Here is a 19,482-nt window from a genome sequence, read left to right on the forward strand (position 1 = left end):
TATTTTTGTGATAAAAAATTATATATATATAATTTTTTTTTTTTTTTTTAGCAAAAGAACGTATATTTTCAATATTTTCAATAAAAAATATTAAAATTTACAATAAAAAAAATTCTAAATATTTTGGACAGAATTCAGTGTAAAACATAAGCCGTTATTTATAAAGATAGACAGGCCTACATAATTATTTTTAGACTGTATGAACATAAATGGCAGCTGTTGTTTTTGATCAAACAGCCGCAAAACTACATGATGAACGCTGTGAGTTTGCATCAAGATGATGATTCATCTTGGGGGAACTGGATATATGTAGTTAAATTAAAACATGTAGTAATGATTACTTTTTACTTAAGTACATATTTTAGGCATTTTATTTTACTTCAACGTTTACAAGAGTCATTTTAAACATGAGTATATGTACTTCTACTTGAGTAAAGGTTGTGTGTACTTTCGCCATCTTAGGATTAATTATCGAGATTGCATTTTTGCTATATCGCCCAGCCCTACGCTGAATAGGGGTAAAATAGAATTGATTAAGGAATGATTTGGTTTTTAAAAATATGAACATGTGAGAGCATTCCAGCTTGCTCTGTGAACACAAAAGTGTGTCACGTCAATCAAGCAAGCATCTCACCTGACTTCCTTTAGAAGAGCTAAGCACAAAAAGGCATTGTCAGTGGAAGTGTGGAAACTAATGATTGGAAATCTGCAAATATCGCAAATGCTTTAGCATGCTGAAATAAAAAAGGTTGAACAGGCAAACAGCGATTTTTGCCTACTACTAATTGTGATTTTAGGTAAAAGGTTAGCCAGGCAAGCAATGAAAATATTCCATGAGTAGGTTCCTTGGAGACAAGATCTCACATCACTACTGTTTTTTCATATTAACAGCTATGCACATGTCAAAATCTAATTTTAATACTAGAACCATCACAGGGTACATTATACCCATTGCTATTTTTCAAATGTACATAACATACCTACAACAAAACATTCACCCCTCCCTGTCATTGATTCCATTTATAATTACCTGATGTTAAAAATACTTTAGATATAAACAGATAAAAAAACACCTTGGGGCATATACACCTTTAAGCACCTGAACGGGGCAAATTTACACGCTATAAAATACCTACGCTGCTTATGCTTTCATTTTATATAAAATTATATAAATAAAAGTCACAATGAGTGAAAGAAAGTGGCTTGTGGATGCCAAAGGGGTATTACAAGCACCAAATGCCATAAAAATAGTGAGTTTTATGGTGGGAAATAATCCTGGGACATCTCAATATCTGATGTCTCATCTGATACCAATCCAGACCCTCCAAGACACAACGCCTGTGTCCTTCCTATAATCCGTCATAACATCATACATCATATCCAGTGTAGTAAATTATTGTTCACTATTGTGTAAAGGCTGTTTTATTCATTTAAATTACGTGGGTTATCTTAATATATGATTAATTACACTGCATTACAATAGTACACCACCCAAATGTGTATGTATTTACTTCTAAATCTTGTTGTCAGTGCAGAATTTAGTCTACTATTCTGAAAGTGATTAGTGTAACCTGCATAGAAAAGCCTCGAAACTAAAACTCAAGACAAAAATAAAGTTGATTACTGGGCCCCAGACATTCATTTATTCATTTTCTTTTCAGCTTAGTCCCTTTATTAATCTGGTGTCGCCACAGCGGAATGAACCGCCAACTTATCCAGCATATGTTTTACGCAGCGGATGCCCTTCCAGCTGCAACCCATCTCTGGGAAAAGGCCCCAGACACTTTTTTGTAAATGCCAAGGCATTGTACAGTAATTTGCCATTTCTTAACACAATTTGTTAGGGATACACTGAAATTGAAATTCTGGGCTTGAAAAGCGAAACCAAAAATTATTTATAAAAATTCTTAAGTATTTTATTAAATAATATTTTTTTTTCAGTTGAATTTAGCTTAGATACTAATTTCAGAAAACACAAACTTATAAAATAATAAAAAGTCATTACACTACAAGTAAGAATATCATCTTCGATAAAGATATTTTCTCTTGTTTGTGTTAAATCAGTTGACACTGTCACATTATCTGTGTTTACTCTACTAGGCTAGACTGTGTGTAAATGTCAGTGATTTGTCATGATTGGACAAGTAGTCATGGATTGTCTACAATTCTGAACATGGATTCAACTAATCACTTAAAATAACCCCCCAACATCGCTAGTCTCCATCATTCAGAGAAAAGACAAGGTCTAAAACTGGGGCATTCCTTGCACTTTGAATTTGAGCAAGGGCTTTACTTACAGTGGTCAAAAAAACTAGCTACACAACTGTAGGGGAGGTGGAAAGGCCCTGCCTTCCCTCCCTGCTGCTTGGAAAACTGTCCCACAATGCTCAGAGAATGACCCACACCTCCCTGCCCCCTCCACACCCTCTCAACTACTCTTCCTAGGGGGGGTCCAGTTGGGCCTTGCAGTGGTATGGAGCATGAGCCAACGATCAATCTCAAGTTTCACGATTGTGCAACATGCAGCTTTGAACACCCTTTCGTCCCTTCTGTGCTGAAGTCCTTCAGCTTCCTTCTCAGGGCCTCATGCATTATGAGTTTAACCCAGTCTGGTCTTATTAAGTCCCATTGATTTTAGCCATCACACTCTTGAACAGTCACGAAGGGTAATGGTTTATAATGAGATTCTGCTGACCTTAGGTCCACTGACATACCTCAGTGGATGGTGAAGTTTGCAGAACTAGGATTTTAAACCTGGAAAGCCCCTGATAATTTTCAGGATGTTCCCATGAGATATAATGTGACATGCCACTAGGGCTTGTACTGCAACATTTATCTCCAACAAACGAAACAGTCATTTATTCTGGAGTGGCTTCCTTCCTTCCAGATGTTGTTGCACACATCAGAGAATTAACCAAAGTTAAGTTAAGTAAGCATAACCTTAGGTACCCTGTGTTGATCAGACACAATTTGCATTTGAAATCAGTTTTTGGTCAAATTTTAGGAACTTCCTTGTAGGTATACTACACATTAAACATTACAACATCAATGTTAAAGAAGCAAATGAAATAAAATGTGATGATTTTGAACCATTTTAAAATGCCTATTTTGCATTTGTGTTCATTGTATTTGTTACTCCCATGTTCACCCAACCACGCTTGAGCTCCTGATTTTAAAATGCTTAGCACAATGACGATATTTGGATTTGGATAGAATCTTTGTGCAATTGTTTCAAGAAAGCCTATAGTTTGTTAATATGAGTAGCTAGGGCTGTGCAATTAATCGAAAATCCGATTTCGATTTTGGCTTTTAACAATTATGAAAAACCATTAATCGAGATAAACAATTATTCCATCACGTACCGCCCCCTTTCCAGTTGTACACGTGTGAAAACTCTTTGCCTCTGCAAAGCTCAGTTCCACTTGAAAATGACTAAAGGCATGTACTGTAATGTAACTTTTGCAGCACGGGATACGCATCATTCATAATTTTAAAAGCGCAAAAGAGCACGTGCTGTTGTGTGTGTGCGCGCGCCTTGTTTGGCCTCTAACGCGATCTTAATGTGAACGCTTTAATGGTCAAATACATGCACATTTGTGTCAGAGTGCGGTGTTTATTGATTATTCATATTAACCCCCATTTGTGTAATAAACTAACAAGTTGAGAATCAAAAGACACGAGAAAGAGAAACCATATCAGAGCCGCACTATTCTTAAAGTGACAACGTGCAATACTCCTGCTGCTGCCGACTGTTTTTATTATTAATCAATAATAAAATCAAAATTACAGTGAAGATGCTTTAAGCACAGTTTAAACAACAGATTTAATAACTCATTTCTAAAAACTGATTACTTTTATCTTTGGTATGATGACAGCACATTATATTTTACTAGATGTTCTTCAAGATACTATTCAGTGACATTCAAAGGCTTAATTTGGGTAAATAGATAGGTCATTGTATAACAGTAGTTTCTTCTGCAGACAATCAAACATATATATTGCTTAAAGGGGGTAATAATATCGAGCTATTAAAATAGGTTTCAAAATATTCAAACCTGCTTTTATTCTAGCTGAAATAAAACAAATAAGCCTTTCTCCAGAAGAATAAAAATATTATAGGAAATACTGTAAAAAACCCTCTGTTAAACATCATTTGTAAAATATTTAGATATAAAAATAAATTTACAGGAGAATGAATAATTGTGACTTCAACTGATAATCGTTTTGAATTATCGTGATTACAATTATGACCAAAATAATCGTGATTATGATTTTTCCCATAATCGAGCAGCCCTACGAGTAGCAAAGTATAACTCTCTTTGGGGTTGGAGGGATGGACAGAAGGGTGTGTGTGGTGAGCTATGCAGTCCCAGACGGCCACTCTACCCATGCTGCACTGGGGCGGGGACTGGTTGCCACGGGGGCTTGGGAGCGACCGAGTGAGAGAGAACGTCATGACCCAGATTGAGATGGTTCTCTTTTCCTCTTCCCTTCTACCCCATTCAATCCCTCTCTTCTTTACATCTTTCCCATTCTATCATTTTCTCCTTGAATCCCTGACTGTGCTATCCTCTTTACTTTGTGCTTTCCTTTCTCTAATCCTAGATGTTCCCTCGCACTGTAATGAGAGCCCCCTCCTCTCTCCATAACTTCCTGCTGAGGCATAGAGGGACTGGGGTCACACCCACCCCACCCTCTTTTATTCCAGGAACTAATAACAGCACATGCTCCCAGGGGAGCGTTTACACTCACATATACACATACATACTCTGGTAATGCTTCCTCACCGATATACATCATCATCATCTCTCCATAGGATTTGCCAGTAGTAGTGTACTACTCCCAATCATTGAAGTGCTCTTATTTTTCCATCTTGCTGAAGGCATGTCTGCATAAATTGCAAATCGGGTCAAGAAGCCATGTTCTACCAATAGCCATCAAATGGGCTTGAAATTAATTTAGAATTATTTAATGTGTTCATTATTCGAAAAATTGCCATTGACATTATTTTGCTGTGTTCTTGAAGATGCCATCCTTTCGCAGAAACTAATTCCCTTTGGACATCAAGCCAATCTTGATGATTGCTACATGTCCACATGTACATGGATATTTTTTTAACTGAGTTTTCACTACCTTTGTTAGGAAACAAAAAATCTCAGGTCACATTTTTTAGTGTGTCCAGTTCAGCTGTACCATATGCTTTTAGACTATGGGGGAAGCCAGAGCACCCAGAGGAACCCTATGCGAACACAATGAGAACAGGCAAACTCCATATAAAAAGGCCTCTTATGTTGCGTTCACACCAGATGAATGAATCTTCAAGCACGAGTGATTTACATGTTAAGTCAATGCAAAAATGTCAATAGACATCCTGTGACATGATACTCATGAATGAGGCAACGCATATGACATGATTTGCACGAATAAAGCGGCAAGAGTTGAGCCTTTGGTGCGCTTGACACGCAAATCGCTTGAGTTGGAAAATCTGAACGTTAGCGGACATCCGCGCTGCATTAACCAATCAGGAGCTCTCTTTTTTGGAAGCGTGATTATGACGTACCGCCTGTTGTTGGTGTCCTGAGCTTTTCACTCATTATAGCACACATGCTGCTGATGATGTGACAATAAAAGTGATTTGATTTGATTTGAGGGAAAACCCTCTTACCGACACCAGACAACAGTTCACCAAACTGGGCTCGGCTCATTCGGAAGCACTACTGAAGGTTTCCATCATCCAGATACAGTTTCTGGAGGAGTTGATAAACTCACAGAGCTGTGTGAACCTCTGAAAGGATCTAGTCGACTTGGCGACACAGCTCTTAATGAATATGTTAGCGGTTTTCAGCCTTCCTACAACACATAAACACAACTATTTTCTCAATAAAACCCATGTTAGCCATTTAGCAACGAAGCTAATGCCACCAGTCAGACAGAAGCCCTGCCCATGACGCAAATCCGTGTCTTTTGTGAAGTGAATTGCGGATGAAGTGAATTTGATGTGCAAATGAAGTGAGTAAACTCAAAATGTTCACGCGTGTATTTACATGTGAATAGCGTGATTTTTATTTGCGCGTTTTGCATCTGAAGTGAACACCACATTAGTCCAGCCGGGATTGTGCTAACCTTTTATTCTAAACCAACAGGTGGCAATAAAAGCCTTTCACTCTGGGTTCAAATCAAACACAGAATTAGGTTTTTATATGCGAGTATTAGAGCTGCACAATTAATCGTTAAAAGATCGCGATCTCGATTCAACCCCCTAGACGATCTTAATCCAGCATTTCTAGGATTCTGCCAATCATATTTTCAAGTTCAGGAGAGAAGAAAAGGCGGCTGCACGAGTCTTTTCATTGTTTCACATACGTTGCTCAGTGACATTGACACCTCCAAATGATGTTGAATGAGTCACATACTGTATTTATAAGGTATAATTCACCTGAAAATGTCATTGTTGTCTTTATATAATGATGTTTTCGCGGCCGGGAAATCACACATGACGAGCTGCTCACCGTGAGCTGTTATCACAGAGAGGGCACGCGCCTTCTCTACTTAACGATAGATGTGCGCGCGTCTACTTTAGTGAACAGAACCTGCATATGTTGCGAGTGACAGGTAATACAGTTGTAAATAATATTTCGTTTATGGCACAGAGTGATCGTTTGGAAGCCGCGCGCGAAGTTTGAACAAGCACTTGGCAGTCAAAATGATGCACTTCATTTAAATGATCGTATCGCATTTTAGAGTTATGATTATGGCAAGCGTTTGATATGTTTTTTTTCTTTCATAGCGAACACAGTTGTGCATGAAAATAAATGTTTACAATGTCAGTATAACTACTCTAGCCTATATATTGTTGAATATAATATGATAATGGCAAATGTCTGATTTTACTAGTGAAAAAATTTGTCTAATATGACCGATTGCAAGCATATATCTCAAACATAATAATTCAACATCAGAATTATAAGAAGAATAGAATTATTTATAAAAACTAGTAGACCTACACATAATATTATAATCGATGTTGTGCCATATGTTTGTTTTTACCATACCTTTATTTTACATATACAGAATCGTGAGAAAATCTGATCTTTATTTTGAGCAAAACAATCGCAATTCTCATTTTAGCCAGAATCGTGCAGCTCTAGTGAGTATGTTACATACTGAATCAATGCAAATGAACAAACAGTAGAATTATCACTGGATGCGTGAAATTTCCCTCAATCGAAGCTACCATGTTTGGTGTGAGTTCAGCATTAAATTAAAACTGTGTTGGCCAATTAGAAAGAGAATACAGTGCACACGCAGACATGTAACCAGAGTTTTTTTAAATCTTCACACTGGCTAGAATTTACCGAAGGTTAGGTTTCAGTCACTTGATATTGCATTTTCGTGTGGACAAACTGTTTTGAAAATACCTGTGTTCATGTGGACAGGGCTAAAAACAACTTAAAAAAACACTTGCCTCTGATTTGGAGTTGACCTAAAATTCATCTTACATTTGTAATTAAAGTTACTGCCTTTTTTGAGTACCAGAGTCACTTGCTGGATGCTTTTTAAAGCCTATTTGCAAACTTCCTGCCCTCATTGAGTGTGTATAAAGCATTTGGTCACACTGTTGTTTACCAGACAACTTTAGTTCTAAAAGGAATGCATATATGCTTTTTCACAGTTCATGTGTTTGCAGTGTGTCCATGCCAGGTTGGAAGGAGGGGCACATTAATGGCAGCCACACCCCAGCTTATGATGGGGCCACACCTCTTTGTGGAATCTATTGCTGCTGGGTCACATGACCCCCACTCCCACCCCCATGCATAAGCATTACCACATTTCTCCCTCTCTTTCACTCTACTAATACTGCTGCTCTACTCTGTGAGACTGGCCTCTTTCTCTTGCTATTTGGTCTGGGTGTGACTCTGCTCAGCTCAAAGAGGGAGGGAGCACAGGATTGCTGACTACTCCTCCCTGCTGGTTCATTCGCTCTTTTTCTTCTCGTCTTTCTCTTGCTGGTCAGTCTTCAGAACCACCTTTTTACTCTAATATTCTGTTTTACACATTTTGTTAAGGTATCTAGCCTTAGTAGCTAAAATATCTTGAGTGTAGATTTATCCAAGCCTTTCTTTTTTGCCTTTCTCTTCCTTGATATCTCCCTATTTCTGTCGTTCTCCCCCAACTTAAAACAACCCCCCACGTTTGATTGACCTATACTTGATTTCCACTCATCATCTCTTTTGTTCCCTTATATCTCTTTCTACTCCTCCCCCAACTAACTTGAGCTTAAGAGAGACTATCTTCTCACTCTTCACACATCAGTCTGGTAAGGCTCATTAACTCTTTCTCTCTTTCTCGAAGTAACCTTGATGAATTCATGGTAACTTTTCTTTCTTGTGCTATTAAATTTATCTCAGAACTCGGGTCACTTTTTTTTAGGCGAATTGTAGATTTCACAAATCCATTCATGTGGTTCTTACTGCTAGCTCCAGAGACTGTCGGTAAGACTAAATCTTGATGCTATGATTAGCTCTTAAGTGTTCGCTTTTTCTTCTTCGCAGTGTCAGACGAGTCCGAAGAAATCCGCTGCAGCCACCTCTGAGCCTGTTGAGGAGATGCCATCCATACAAATCAAGCCGGAGCCAGAGGAGGTGGAGTGTATGGTGGTGAGTGAGCTTTTGTAATGTGGTGTATATGTGTGTGCGGGGGCTGAACTTCATAGTGAGGTTTGAGAGTATGAAGTCTAGAGTTATTGGAAAGGGGTGTGGTTGTAGTGTCACCAGAATGAAGTCAGTGGTCCTCAGGGCTCCTCTAAGCTGGGGGAACTTGGATCACCTCTCTAGATAAGGCCACATGTCTACATATTTGGACAGTTTTCTTTGTACAATGCCACAAATATTAGTTTTACAATATGAATCTTTGTATTATTTGATGTGAGACCGTTAGTAGATAAAATCGCAATGAAATAAGTTTAAGTGGGCTTAATGATTGGGGAAATACAAAGGGATGAACTGTACATTTTTGTGTGATCTTTATTTTCCTATTTTCAGTCATTTCCATCCAGATGTTTCCATCCAAACAAGTGAATTAAGCTTAAGTGCGAAACTGGAATATTGCATGAAACATTTGTGAATAAATACAGTTTCTATCCAGTAAGTCAAAGAGATGAAAATGATCACTTTCTGATAAACTGGTGCCAAAATCAAAAAGTAAAATGCAATTTACTTTGTTAGGAGAAGCAACTGTTGGCCTTTTCCTAAAATAATAAATTACTTGCGCTTTAAAAGACAAAGATAAAACGCAAACAATGCATGGTGGCTTTTGGAGGTATGAAACTGCTCATTGGCAACGCAGTTATAGGTAAAAGGTGAGGTATTATAACCAAACTACTTTGATGACATACTTTAGCTAAGGGATTTTAGTATGACCAAAACAACGTTACAGATGTTGTGAAATGTGGTCAGTCTGCCATTTTATTCTACACTGCTGGAGATATCAGTGCTGCTGGATTTCCAACATGTTTTCTCCTGAAATGCTAGAACTGTAAGTGGCTATTTAATTGGGAGAGTAGTAGAGTGAATATTCTAGTAACAAACAGTGTGTATCTTAGTGAACAAAGCTCAACTTTCAATTACGTTTAAAGATAATTAATATTGCCGTCCATAGATGTATTTTGCTAGTACTTATGGACATTTGAATGTCTTAAAAACTAAAATAAATGTTATTTGTTTTAAAACCTTAGCTTAAAGCCTTACCTACCTTAGCGCAAGCAAGAATTGAATTTAGCAGATGATGACGTGCATTTTGAATGTTCCTAGACTGAACACACCAGTTCGATTATAAACGTTAAAGGGTTAATGGCGTCCCATTGCACACCTTTTTTGTTATCACATGAAACAACAAACAAAATCACATGACCTTTTTGATTTGCATGCTGGAATTTATTTGGTAAGTGGGTTTCCATTGTAGTTTATGCAAATTTTTCTTTTATCTTATCGGATAAAACATTTTTTAGTCAGTTTTGCGCTTGTCAATGCTAATTTGAAAAATTGTGCGCATATTGACATTTTAATAATTGTTTTTTATGTAATATTTCAAAATAAAGATAAAATATGTGGAAACTTTGCTAGCCCATGTAACTTAGTTTTATGTGAATTAACCTATTCAATGTATTTTGTGAAGAACAACTTCATTCATTAATTAATTTTCCTTCGGCTTAGTCTCTTCATTAATTATAGGTCACCATAGCGGAATGAACCGCCAAATTATCCAGCATATGTTTTACACAGCGGATGCCCTTCTGGCTGCAAACCAGTTCTGGGAAACACCCATACATGCTAACTTTCACACACATACACTACGGCCAATCTAGTTTATTCAATTTGCCTATAGCTCATGTCTTTGGACTGTGGGAAAACCAATGCCAACATGGGGCGAACATGTAAACTCCAAACAGAAATGCCAAATGACCCAGCCGGGACTCCAACGAGCGACCTTTTTGCTGTGAGGTGACTGTCCTAACCACTGAGCCACCATGCCACCCCTGTTTAGACATAGCTATTGAAAATAAACAAACATTCTTAATTATCGCGCTTCCAACTAAAATGAATTTTCTCGTTTCTAAATATACAAGAGAACACAATGAACTAGAAGAATGAACACAGGCTATTCCCTCTTCTGGAAGGTAACTGAACGTTTTGCCTTCGCCATACTCTTCCCGTTCACTTTGTGTCGGTTTCCTTTTGTACCTTTTCGTTTCTGTCCTTCTACTGTATCTCTCTTTCCAAGTCTCGCCAAGGCCCTAATAGGATATATATCGAGGGAGGCTTCCGTTCTGCTGTAGTCATGGCAACGAGGCTCTGGCGGGAGTTGGAACGACTGTGATGTAGCCTCCCCACACCCCTCTGCCTGAACACACACACACACACACACACACACACACACACTGACACACTACCCCACCCCCTCACAACACTCCCACTCCCTCACAATACACTCCTTAAGCCTTAAGAGACCACATACCTGCAGGGGTACACACATGCCCACATCCACATGCCCAATACATGCCCAACATGCACTCAGGGAGCTAACAGGACCATTTGTTCCCAAAAATGTGATGCACACCCTTTTGTCCTTTTTCCACACATACACACACACACAGCCTTCTCTGTTTCTAATGTGCTTTTACCCAGCCAGTGCCACATAAAGACCTGTGTTTATTAAAGAACTGCTTTTAGTTGAGATCTGTAAACAGATCATGGGCAGCTGCTATTCTCGTTCAAGTATTTATTCTTTGGAAAAAAGTGCCTCGGAATTGCCGTTAGGATCTGTTGTCGATTTTACCTGTGCAATCTGATACATCAGGCGGTTGTGAGAAGGAAGTTGCGGGTATGTGGTTGCCAGGTATTTCAAAAGCACATCACTGTTTGTTTATTGAGTGGGTCTTCATGGACAGCGTGGCATTGTAACCTGGTAGGATGGAGAGGCCCTGGATGGGGTGGTAGCTGGCGAATTGTTTGTGGGAGAGGCTACATGACACTCCCTTTCAAAGGCTGGGCAAGGCTGCAAATTCAGACGCTAATATCACCCTCAGCTGCTGTTTCCTCCACTCCTATATTTTATCAACTGTATCTGCACACCACACCCAGCAGAATCCAAAGCGACTCGCCTTTATAAACAACATGCAATGCTGAGCTGCAGCAGGCTTTCCGAAGCCCTTGAGTTTGAGATTTAGAGTGATGAATGAATCAAGCCTGCTAGTTTACATCGAATAGACATGGCTGGGATGAAGGAAGCCAGTGGAGCTGGTCTGCCTATGAACCTGGGGCAGTGTACTGGAAAAGCTGATGACTTTGTCAGGGATGTTCTTCTTGTGTAGGCGTGTAACAATACATCGTGTGATAGAACTAGGCAATATGGCAAAAATGCAATCTCGATAATTCTTTTCTGTATTGAATGATAACGAAACATATTTCGAAGTTTTTAATTCTTCCACTTTTTAAAAGAGCGTTCCAATCATGACTAATGGCGGATACTTCTGGATGGAAAGTGAACTGTTGGCGGGTGAGGCTAATGGGAAAGGGTAGATAGCTTTTCGAACTGAGATTTTTCACACATGAAACCAAGGTGTAAGAAAATTTCCTGGAATACATTAGCCAAACGGCAGTATAGCTGTACCCGGAAGTAAGGATATTATAGCATAGTATTTTTTTTGTCATTAATATGAGTTTTTACAACAAACAAGTAGGGCTGTCCAATTAATCGAAAATCCGATTTCGATTATGGCTTCTAACGATTATGAAAAACCATTAATCGAGATAAACGATTGTTGCATCATATACCAAAAGCTCGAAAGACCGCGTGCTTATGTGTGTGTGCAACACGCGCACACGTATAAGCACGCGGTCAGCATTCGGTCTCATTCGCACACTGAGACGAGCAGAGGAGCGCAGACATCTAAAGTAATCTTAACATGAGCACTTTAATGGTCAAATAGGTGTCAAAACCCTGTGATTAGTGGTTGTTCATATTAACCCTCATTTGCGTAATAAACAAACGATTTGAGAATCAAAAGACACGTGAAAGAGAAACCATTAAAGTGACAGTGCGAAATGCTGCCGCCTGTTTTATCATTAATCAAACGACGAGAACATTCCTTACTGCTATAGACTAAAGGATTTTTGTAGCTAAAGTTTTTTTCTTAGGGTGAAGATGTTTCCTTTGCAGGGTGGAAAATAACTGTATATATATATACAGTTGAAGTCAGAATTATTAGCCCTCCAGAATATTAGCTACCCTTTTCCTCCAATTTCTGTTTAACGGAAAGAAGTTTTTCAAACTTATTTCTGAACATAATAGTTTTGATATATCATGTCTAATTACTGATTTGTTTTATCTTTGCTATGATGACAGTACATACCATTTTACTTGATGTTTTTCAAAATACAAGCATTCAGATTAAAGTGCAATTCAAAGTCAGTAGTTTCTTCTGCAGGCGATCAAAAAATATATTGCTTAAGGGGGCTAATAATATTGACCTTAAAATGGGTTTCAAAATATTTAAAATATTAGAGGAAATACTGTTAAAATTCCTTGCTCTGTTTAACATAATTTGGGAAATAGTTATTTAAAAAAACAAAATTCTCGGGAGCGCTAATAAATTTGACTTCAACTGAAAATCGTTTTGAATAATCGTGATTACAACTATGACCAAAATAATCGTGATTATGATTTTTTCCAAAATCGAGCAGCCCTACAAACAAGCATATGTTTTAATATATTCATAACCTCACTTGTGTTTTACCATCATGCTTGAAAAAAACACTAAACTAAAAGCCGCAAGATTTTGCTATGTATAATTCATAGCAATAACTCCTGTATAGCAGTCCCACAACATTCAGACACTTGATGACACTCGAATACCCTGTCAGAAAAGTCTAGTGGCTGGGAATGAGCTTTGTACAGTGTCTGCTATAATGTTAATGTTTTTTTGGTGTGTGTTTACATTGATGAATATGACCACTCTGTAAATGTGCAATACACATAACATAATATATGCCTTAAGTGATTTCCTGAAGATAAATACCAAAAAAAAAAAGCAACTGGAATAACTACAGCAGCCACAATCATCTGATCTCATATGAAGCATGAGACTGCTGAAGGCTGATTTATACTTCTGCGTCAAACGCACGCGTATGCTACGGTGCTGACGCATAGCCCTTCGCCGTGGCCGTTGGCGTCGCTGACGTGCACCTCTCAAAAAATGTAACTACATGTGCAACAATACGTAGCGTAAGCTCTGTGATTGGTCGGCTTTGTAGCGCTGACGAGTCTGAGCCGGGAGCGAGCCCAATGGAGCGCTTGTTTACAAGTGTGGAGTCCTGTGAAGAAGCTCCGGATGGAAAGTTTTGTTTTGTGTTTACCTCATAGTTAAAGTTGTTGCACGTCCGCCGGTTCCTGCCTCAAAATGAGCGAGTTTGAGCCACTTGTACATCCAGGAAGTGTTCAGGAAAAGCAAAATAGCAGCGAAGAAACTCGACACAGAGAAACATTTACACCTCACTGCCAACTAGCGTTTCGGAAGTGTTAATGCAGACCAACAGAGACAGCGCGCAGAAGTATAAATGCACAGCTACGCTTGTTGCATGCACCGTGGGTTATGCCGGTCACTTGATGCAGAAGTATAAACCAGGCTTAAGACATCTGATGACACGTGCAGGTGCTGTAGTGCTGTCCCATTTCTTAGGGGGTAAATTTTGAAACCCTTCCCTGTCAGACTCTGTTTTATGGGTAGGGGTACAAAAATAAAATTGGGATTGGGCCTAAGTGTGGTCCCTCACTCAGCTTCACTGAGATCTTTATAGAAATGCAACACAAGTCATTATTCCATCTGTTTCAAGCTAAGAATATTTAGACCACATTTCAATTAAACGAAACAGAGATATTATCACAAACTAAATTGTGGGCTCTTGCGATCCATATACTGCACCTGCACCTGTTTTTTAGTCATTTTAGTTTCTGTTTTTAAGTGTTTTTTATTTAGAGCAACAATTTGGCTACGTGTACATCTATGTTTTGGATATTCCTTAATGATTTAGTCATTAGTGACGGCTTTATAGCTCTTAAGTGTCCACCTCTATATTTTATTTGGTGTTGTTTTTTGCTTTGATTAATATCTACTGGTAGAGAAAACCTATTTGTTCACTCCTGCTATTTATACTTTGATTTTACATTTGAGTCAGGCCCGGATTGGCTAATCAGGAGGACCGGGAGAATTCCCGGTGGGCCGGTCCGTTTTTTGGCCGCGAGGGCCGGTGTCCCTAGCTCCAGAATCTGTTGCTCTAAGCAGTCACACTTTTTAAACTCATTTATTTATTTACATGACCACAATCTTCTTATTCATTATTTTACCTTTTTATCTATTTTCTCGCAGCCTTGTGGGCATGATGCAGCCTGCAGGTTAATGATGATATAACTCAGATGAGTCTCCTCCCATTGTACAGCTGTTGTGGTCCAGTAGTTAGCTCGTTAGGTTACAACGCCACCGTCCCAGGTTTGATCCTCGTCTGAGTAATGTTTTTATTTTCATTTTTATTGTTAAGACATATAATACTGTTTGGGTCGTTGAACATTTGAAGTTCTAAAGCAGCTGTTTTCTCAAAAAAAGACGTGATGGTGTAATTAGAAACTGAATTGGAAATGACCTTATTTTAATATAGTCAGTTGTGAACTGAGGTGGGCCGGTCTGAGGCTTGAAACTCCAGGGCTGAAAAGGAGTCCCACTCCGGCCCTGATTTCAGTTTATACTTTAGTTGCGCTTAACTTGTAAATTAAAATAGAAACTGTATAAAAAGCATGTAAACTTACTGACAGCTCTGTTATGTATCATATATTGTTATGGGTCAATGATGCTATCATTCAGCACAAATTCATACATTTCTCTTTTCTGGTCATTCTTTCGCTGAATGAATTTTTCCGAAGCACAGCCCAGCCATGTCTCGCATCGGTCAGTAATGATATATCTTATTGCACAACAATTCTACGTTTTTTTGGCTAAAAAGGATAAATTACTCAACCCATGACTTGGCGATTCTCCTAATGGTGTGATGACAAGTGAAATCTGTCAATTGGTGGAATATTACTACAATTTATGTTATTTATTCTTCTTATAACAGAGAATTGTGCATGCTGCTTATTTATTATTGTGTTTTTAATCATATGTTTGAGAAATAACGATAATAATACTAATATTCAACTTTTTTATAGCATACAATATCAAGATAATGTCATGAGGTCAGTATCTGATTGGTATCAAATCGTGACTTGAGTATTGTCATACCTCTATTCTTGGGTCAGTTTAGATTGCTGACTGGATTGATGTAACAAAATTGGCATATATGTATGTTCCTGATGTAATCTGACAGAAGTCGTACTGCTTAAGGTCTTTACAGCTGCAAGTAGCAAATGTTCATTTTCAGCTTAATGAGAAGATCTCCACATAACCAGACTTATGCTTATAGCTGTAGGGATGTTAAGAATACCAGTACATGCAGGCTGCGTGCCATTGTTTGAATTTCTCAGTACCCATCCATTCTTTTTCAAACTAATTGTCCAAATCATAGGTCACAGGGATGCTGGAGCCTATCCCAGCATTTCTAGCCATAGGGCATTAGGGATTGTTCCCCCAAAACTGGAAATTCTGACATCATTAACTCAACCTTCACGTATCACAAACCTTTTTGACTTTATTTTTTTCTGTTGAACACAAAATAACATATTTAAGACTAGGTCTGTAAAATATATTGTTTCAGGGTTGGGTATCGTTTGAGGTTTTTTTTTCCGATACCGGTGCTTAATCAATACTTTTACGTTGTTTTTTAGCCACAAAATTAATTGACAAAAAATAAAAAATAAACAAATTATATATATATATATATATATATATATATATATATATATATATATATATATATATATATATATATATATATATATATATATATATATATATATACTTTTTTCATTATAATTGAACAATAAAAATATATATTTATAATATGTTTAAAGTAAACCTCAATTATTATTTTATTTATTTATTTGAATTGCATTAATATACTTCTTGTGATCATTTGTTTATTAGCATAAATGCAACATTTATGATATTAGCATTACATTAGCTTACTACTAACCTGTGGAAAGGCTGTCATCAAAATCAGGGAACACCTTTTTTTCTAAGTTTAGGGCTTGTAACTACTTTTATATGGACATCAGTGATCTAATGGTTTGCCTTAATCTGAATAAGACAATAATACGATTCAGGTGTTTACATGAGTTGCTTTTTGAATGTTACATTCATGATTCCCAGTTACATGTTATAGCACATAGATCAGTAATGCCATTGCGTCACCAGCCTATACATGTTTCCTCTGCAGTTTGTGTCTGTGGTCCTTTAAGATAATCAAAAATCACTGTTAACGTGGTAGACTCTTGATCAGAGTAGTGTCTTAATTATATTAAAATCAGAGTATTGGTGTCCTTGTAAACGTACTCGGATAATGTGCCAGATGATGTCACAAGCTGTCAGATAGTCCATTCCTCACCTTTAAGTTGAGTCCATGAGCACTCACATTTCATAAGTTTGACGTGTTTCTCCCCTACACTCAACTTTTGTAAAGCATCTGCTGCTTGTTGGTGTGTCAGAGTCCTTGCTTGTAAAATATAAATATACTATAGAATGAGCAAATTAGTTGAACGCGATCATGCATGTTGATGAAGTGAGTCGTTCGCCGTATGCGCCGTACTGCGCGATTTGCCTTCTATAAGCTACAATAACAAATGCCTGACATCGCTGACCCCTCAAAGGTGTTTAGAACTAAACATTTAGAGATGGTGTGACACAAAGCTTACTCACGTGTGTCTTTAATGCACCCCTTCATGCTTCTTAAGTGACAGTTAATAGTATCACACAACAGACGTGCACATTCGCATGTTATTTAAAATTAAACTATTCGAGCGGCGCTTCTGGTGCGCCACCTGCTTTACGTTCTTGTTGCAGCACCGAAATTAGGCACCGAAATTCATATGCTGATTTGATCGAGTGCATACTGGTTCCAAAGTACAATGGCATAAGTATAATGGCACCGAGTATCGGTACCCAACCCTAATTTTAAGGGAGTTCAAAACATTTGGGCATAAAAAACATTATGACGTTTGAAAGAATCGTTTTTAATTGCTTAAATGATTTATGCAAAAAGGGCGAAGCAGTGGCACAGTAGGTAGTGCTGTCGCCTCACAGCAAGAAGGTCGCTGGGTCGCTGGTTCGAACCTCGGCTCAGTTGGCGTTCTCCCTGTGTTTGCGTGGGTTTCCTCCGGGTGCTCCGGTTTCCCCTAAATTCATGTGAAAATGAATGAATGAATGATTTATGCAAAAAGAAAAAAAATTCTTACTTGGAGTTGTTGTAGTTTCTTTTCCAAATATCTACAATTCAGAATGAAAATAAAATTATTCTACTTAACCCACTGGCTGATAATTTGCTTATTTTAAGGAAAAACTATTTTGAAGATAAAAATAAAACAATATTTTTACTTGAGCTTAAAAAATTGAGATATTTGGACTAGAAACTAAGGTTGCTTGATTTTTGAAAAATCTGTAAATTGTTTTCTGCGATATATTCAATTAAAGTCAGAATTATTAGCCCCCCTAATTATGAGCCCCCGTTTTTTTTCCACCAATTTCTGTTTTTACCGGAGAGAAGATTTTTTCGACATATTTCTAAACATAATAGTTTTAATGAGTAATTTCTAATTTTTATTAAATCTAACTGATTTTTTAAAAAAATCTTTATAATAATGACAGTAAATAATATTTGACTAGGTATTTTTCATAACTCTTCTATACAGCTTAAAGTGACATTTAAAGTAATGGGCTTCTTTCAGAAACTTTCATGTGGAGGCTGAGGTATGCACATTCATTCATTCATTTTCTTGTCGGCTTAGTCCCTTTATTAATCCGCGGTCGCCACAGCGGAATGAACCGCCAACTTATCCAGCACGTTTTTATGCAGCGGATCCCCTTCCATAGTGTATTACACTATTACAGTAATTGAATAATCCACTGTAAAATAAAACTGTCTTCATTGTATTAACAGTTCGATAAAATTAAAAAAAATGTTAAGTTACAAACGATACAATTTCTTAGGCCTGAATGCTTTTGTATTCCACACAGTCACAAAAAAACTCAAAACACACGTAAAAAACAATCAATTATAATCCAGACTCAACATTGCATATCATGTGATGTGACTCGAATGCTTGTATTGCTGAAACTATATATTTTGCAGCCCTACTAGAAACAAGATAAAACAAAGTAAGAAAAGTGTTTTTTGCAGTGTGATTGCTTTATTTCTGTACCTTAATACTGTTATACCCCAAAAAAAACATCAAATAGAGCTATTCAAACCATCTTGGTGAAACTGTATTCAGATTGCAATATTTAGTAAAGGTTCTAGTCATAATTTTGACAAATGTTGGAAAGCTGTATCTAATGACTTCCATAGTATGTGTTTTCCTTACTATGGAAATCAATGTTACATGTTTTTAAAAAATTTTCAGATTATCTTGTTTTGCGTTCAACGGAAAAAGGAAACTTATAAAGGTATGGAACAACTTGAGGGTGAGTAAATGAACAGTACATTTATTGTTGGGTGTACTATCCCATTAAGTCGCAGAATTGTGTCAATATGTTAATGTTTAACAAAGTGTTCAATAGCACGTACAACTGGGTGTGGTAACAAGAATCTTTAAAAAATTCTCTAGATACAGGAGATCAACCCTATTTGGTGGTGCAGCATTATTTTTACTCAGCAATTATAAGCATAGTGCAGCACAGTCATCCTTTATTGAAGCAGAAAACTTCAGTAACAGAGGCCATTTCTCACGGTGTTAAATTTTAGACTGTAATGCATATTTCTTTACCAGTCTATATAAATCTTT

General features: G+C 37.5%; 1 protein-coding gene across 4 annotated transcripts in view; it reads left to right on the top strand.

Annotated features, from left to right (window-relative positions):
- klf8 (Kruppel like factor 8) overlaps positions 1-19,482 on the top strand; it is a 79,700-nt gene that overhangs the window by 31,588 nt on the left and 28,630 nt on the right. Inside the window, exons 1-2 of one of the 4 annotated variants that reach the window (XM_005170274.6) lie at positions 7,846-8,317; positions 8,553-8,657. In XM_005170274.6, the coding sequence (XP_005170331.1) occupies positions 8,607-8,657 (51 nt within the window). In that variant the 5' untranslated portion in view covers positions 7,846-8,317; positions 8,553-8,606. Of the gene's footprint in view, positions 1-7,845; positions 8,372-8,552; positions 8,658-19,482 lie in introns of those variants that run through there. The other 3 variants (XM_068215909.1, XM_073934804.1, NM_001080003.2) reach the window with 3 other exon arrangements.

The sequence above is a fragment of the Danio rerio genome, chromosome 21 (assembly GCF_049306965.1).
Source record: "Danio rerio strain Tuebingen ecotype United States chromosome 21, GRCz12tu, whole genome shotgun sequence".
In the NCBI taxonomy this organism is placed as follows: domain Eukaryota; kingdom Metazoa; phylum Chordata; class Actinopteri; order Cypriniformes; family Danionidae; genus Danio; species Danio rerio.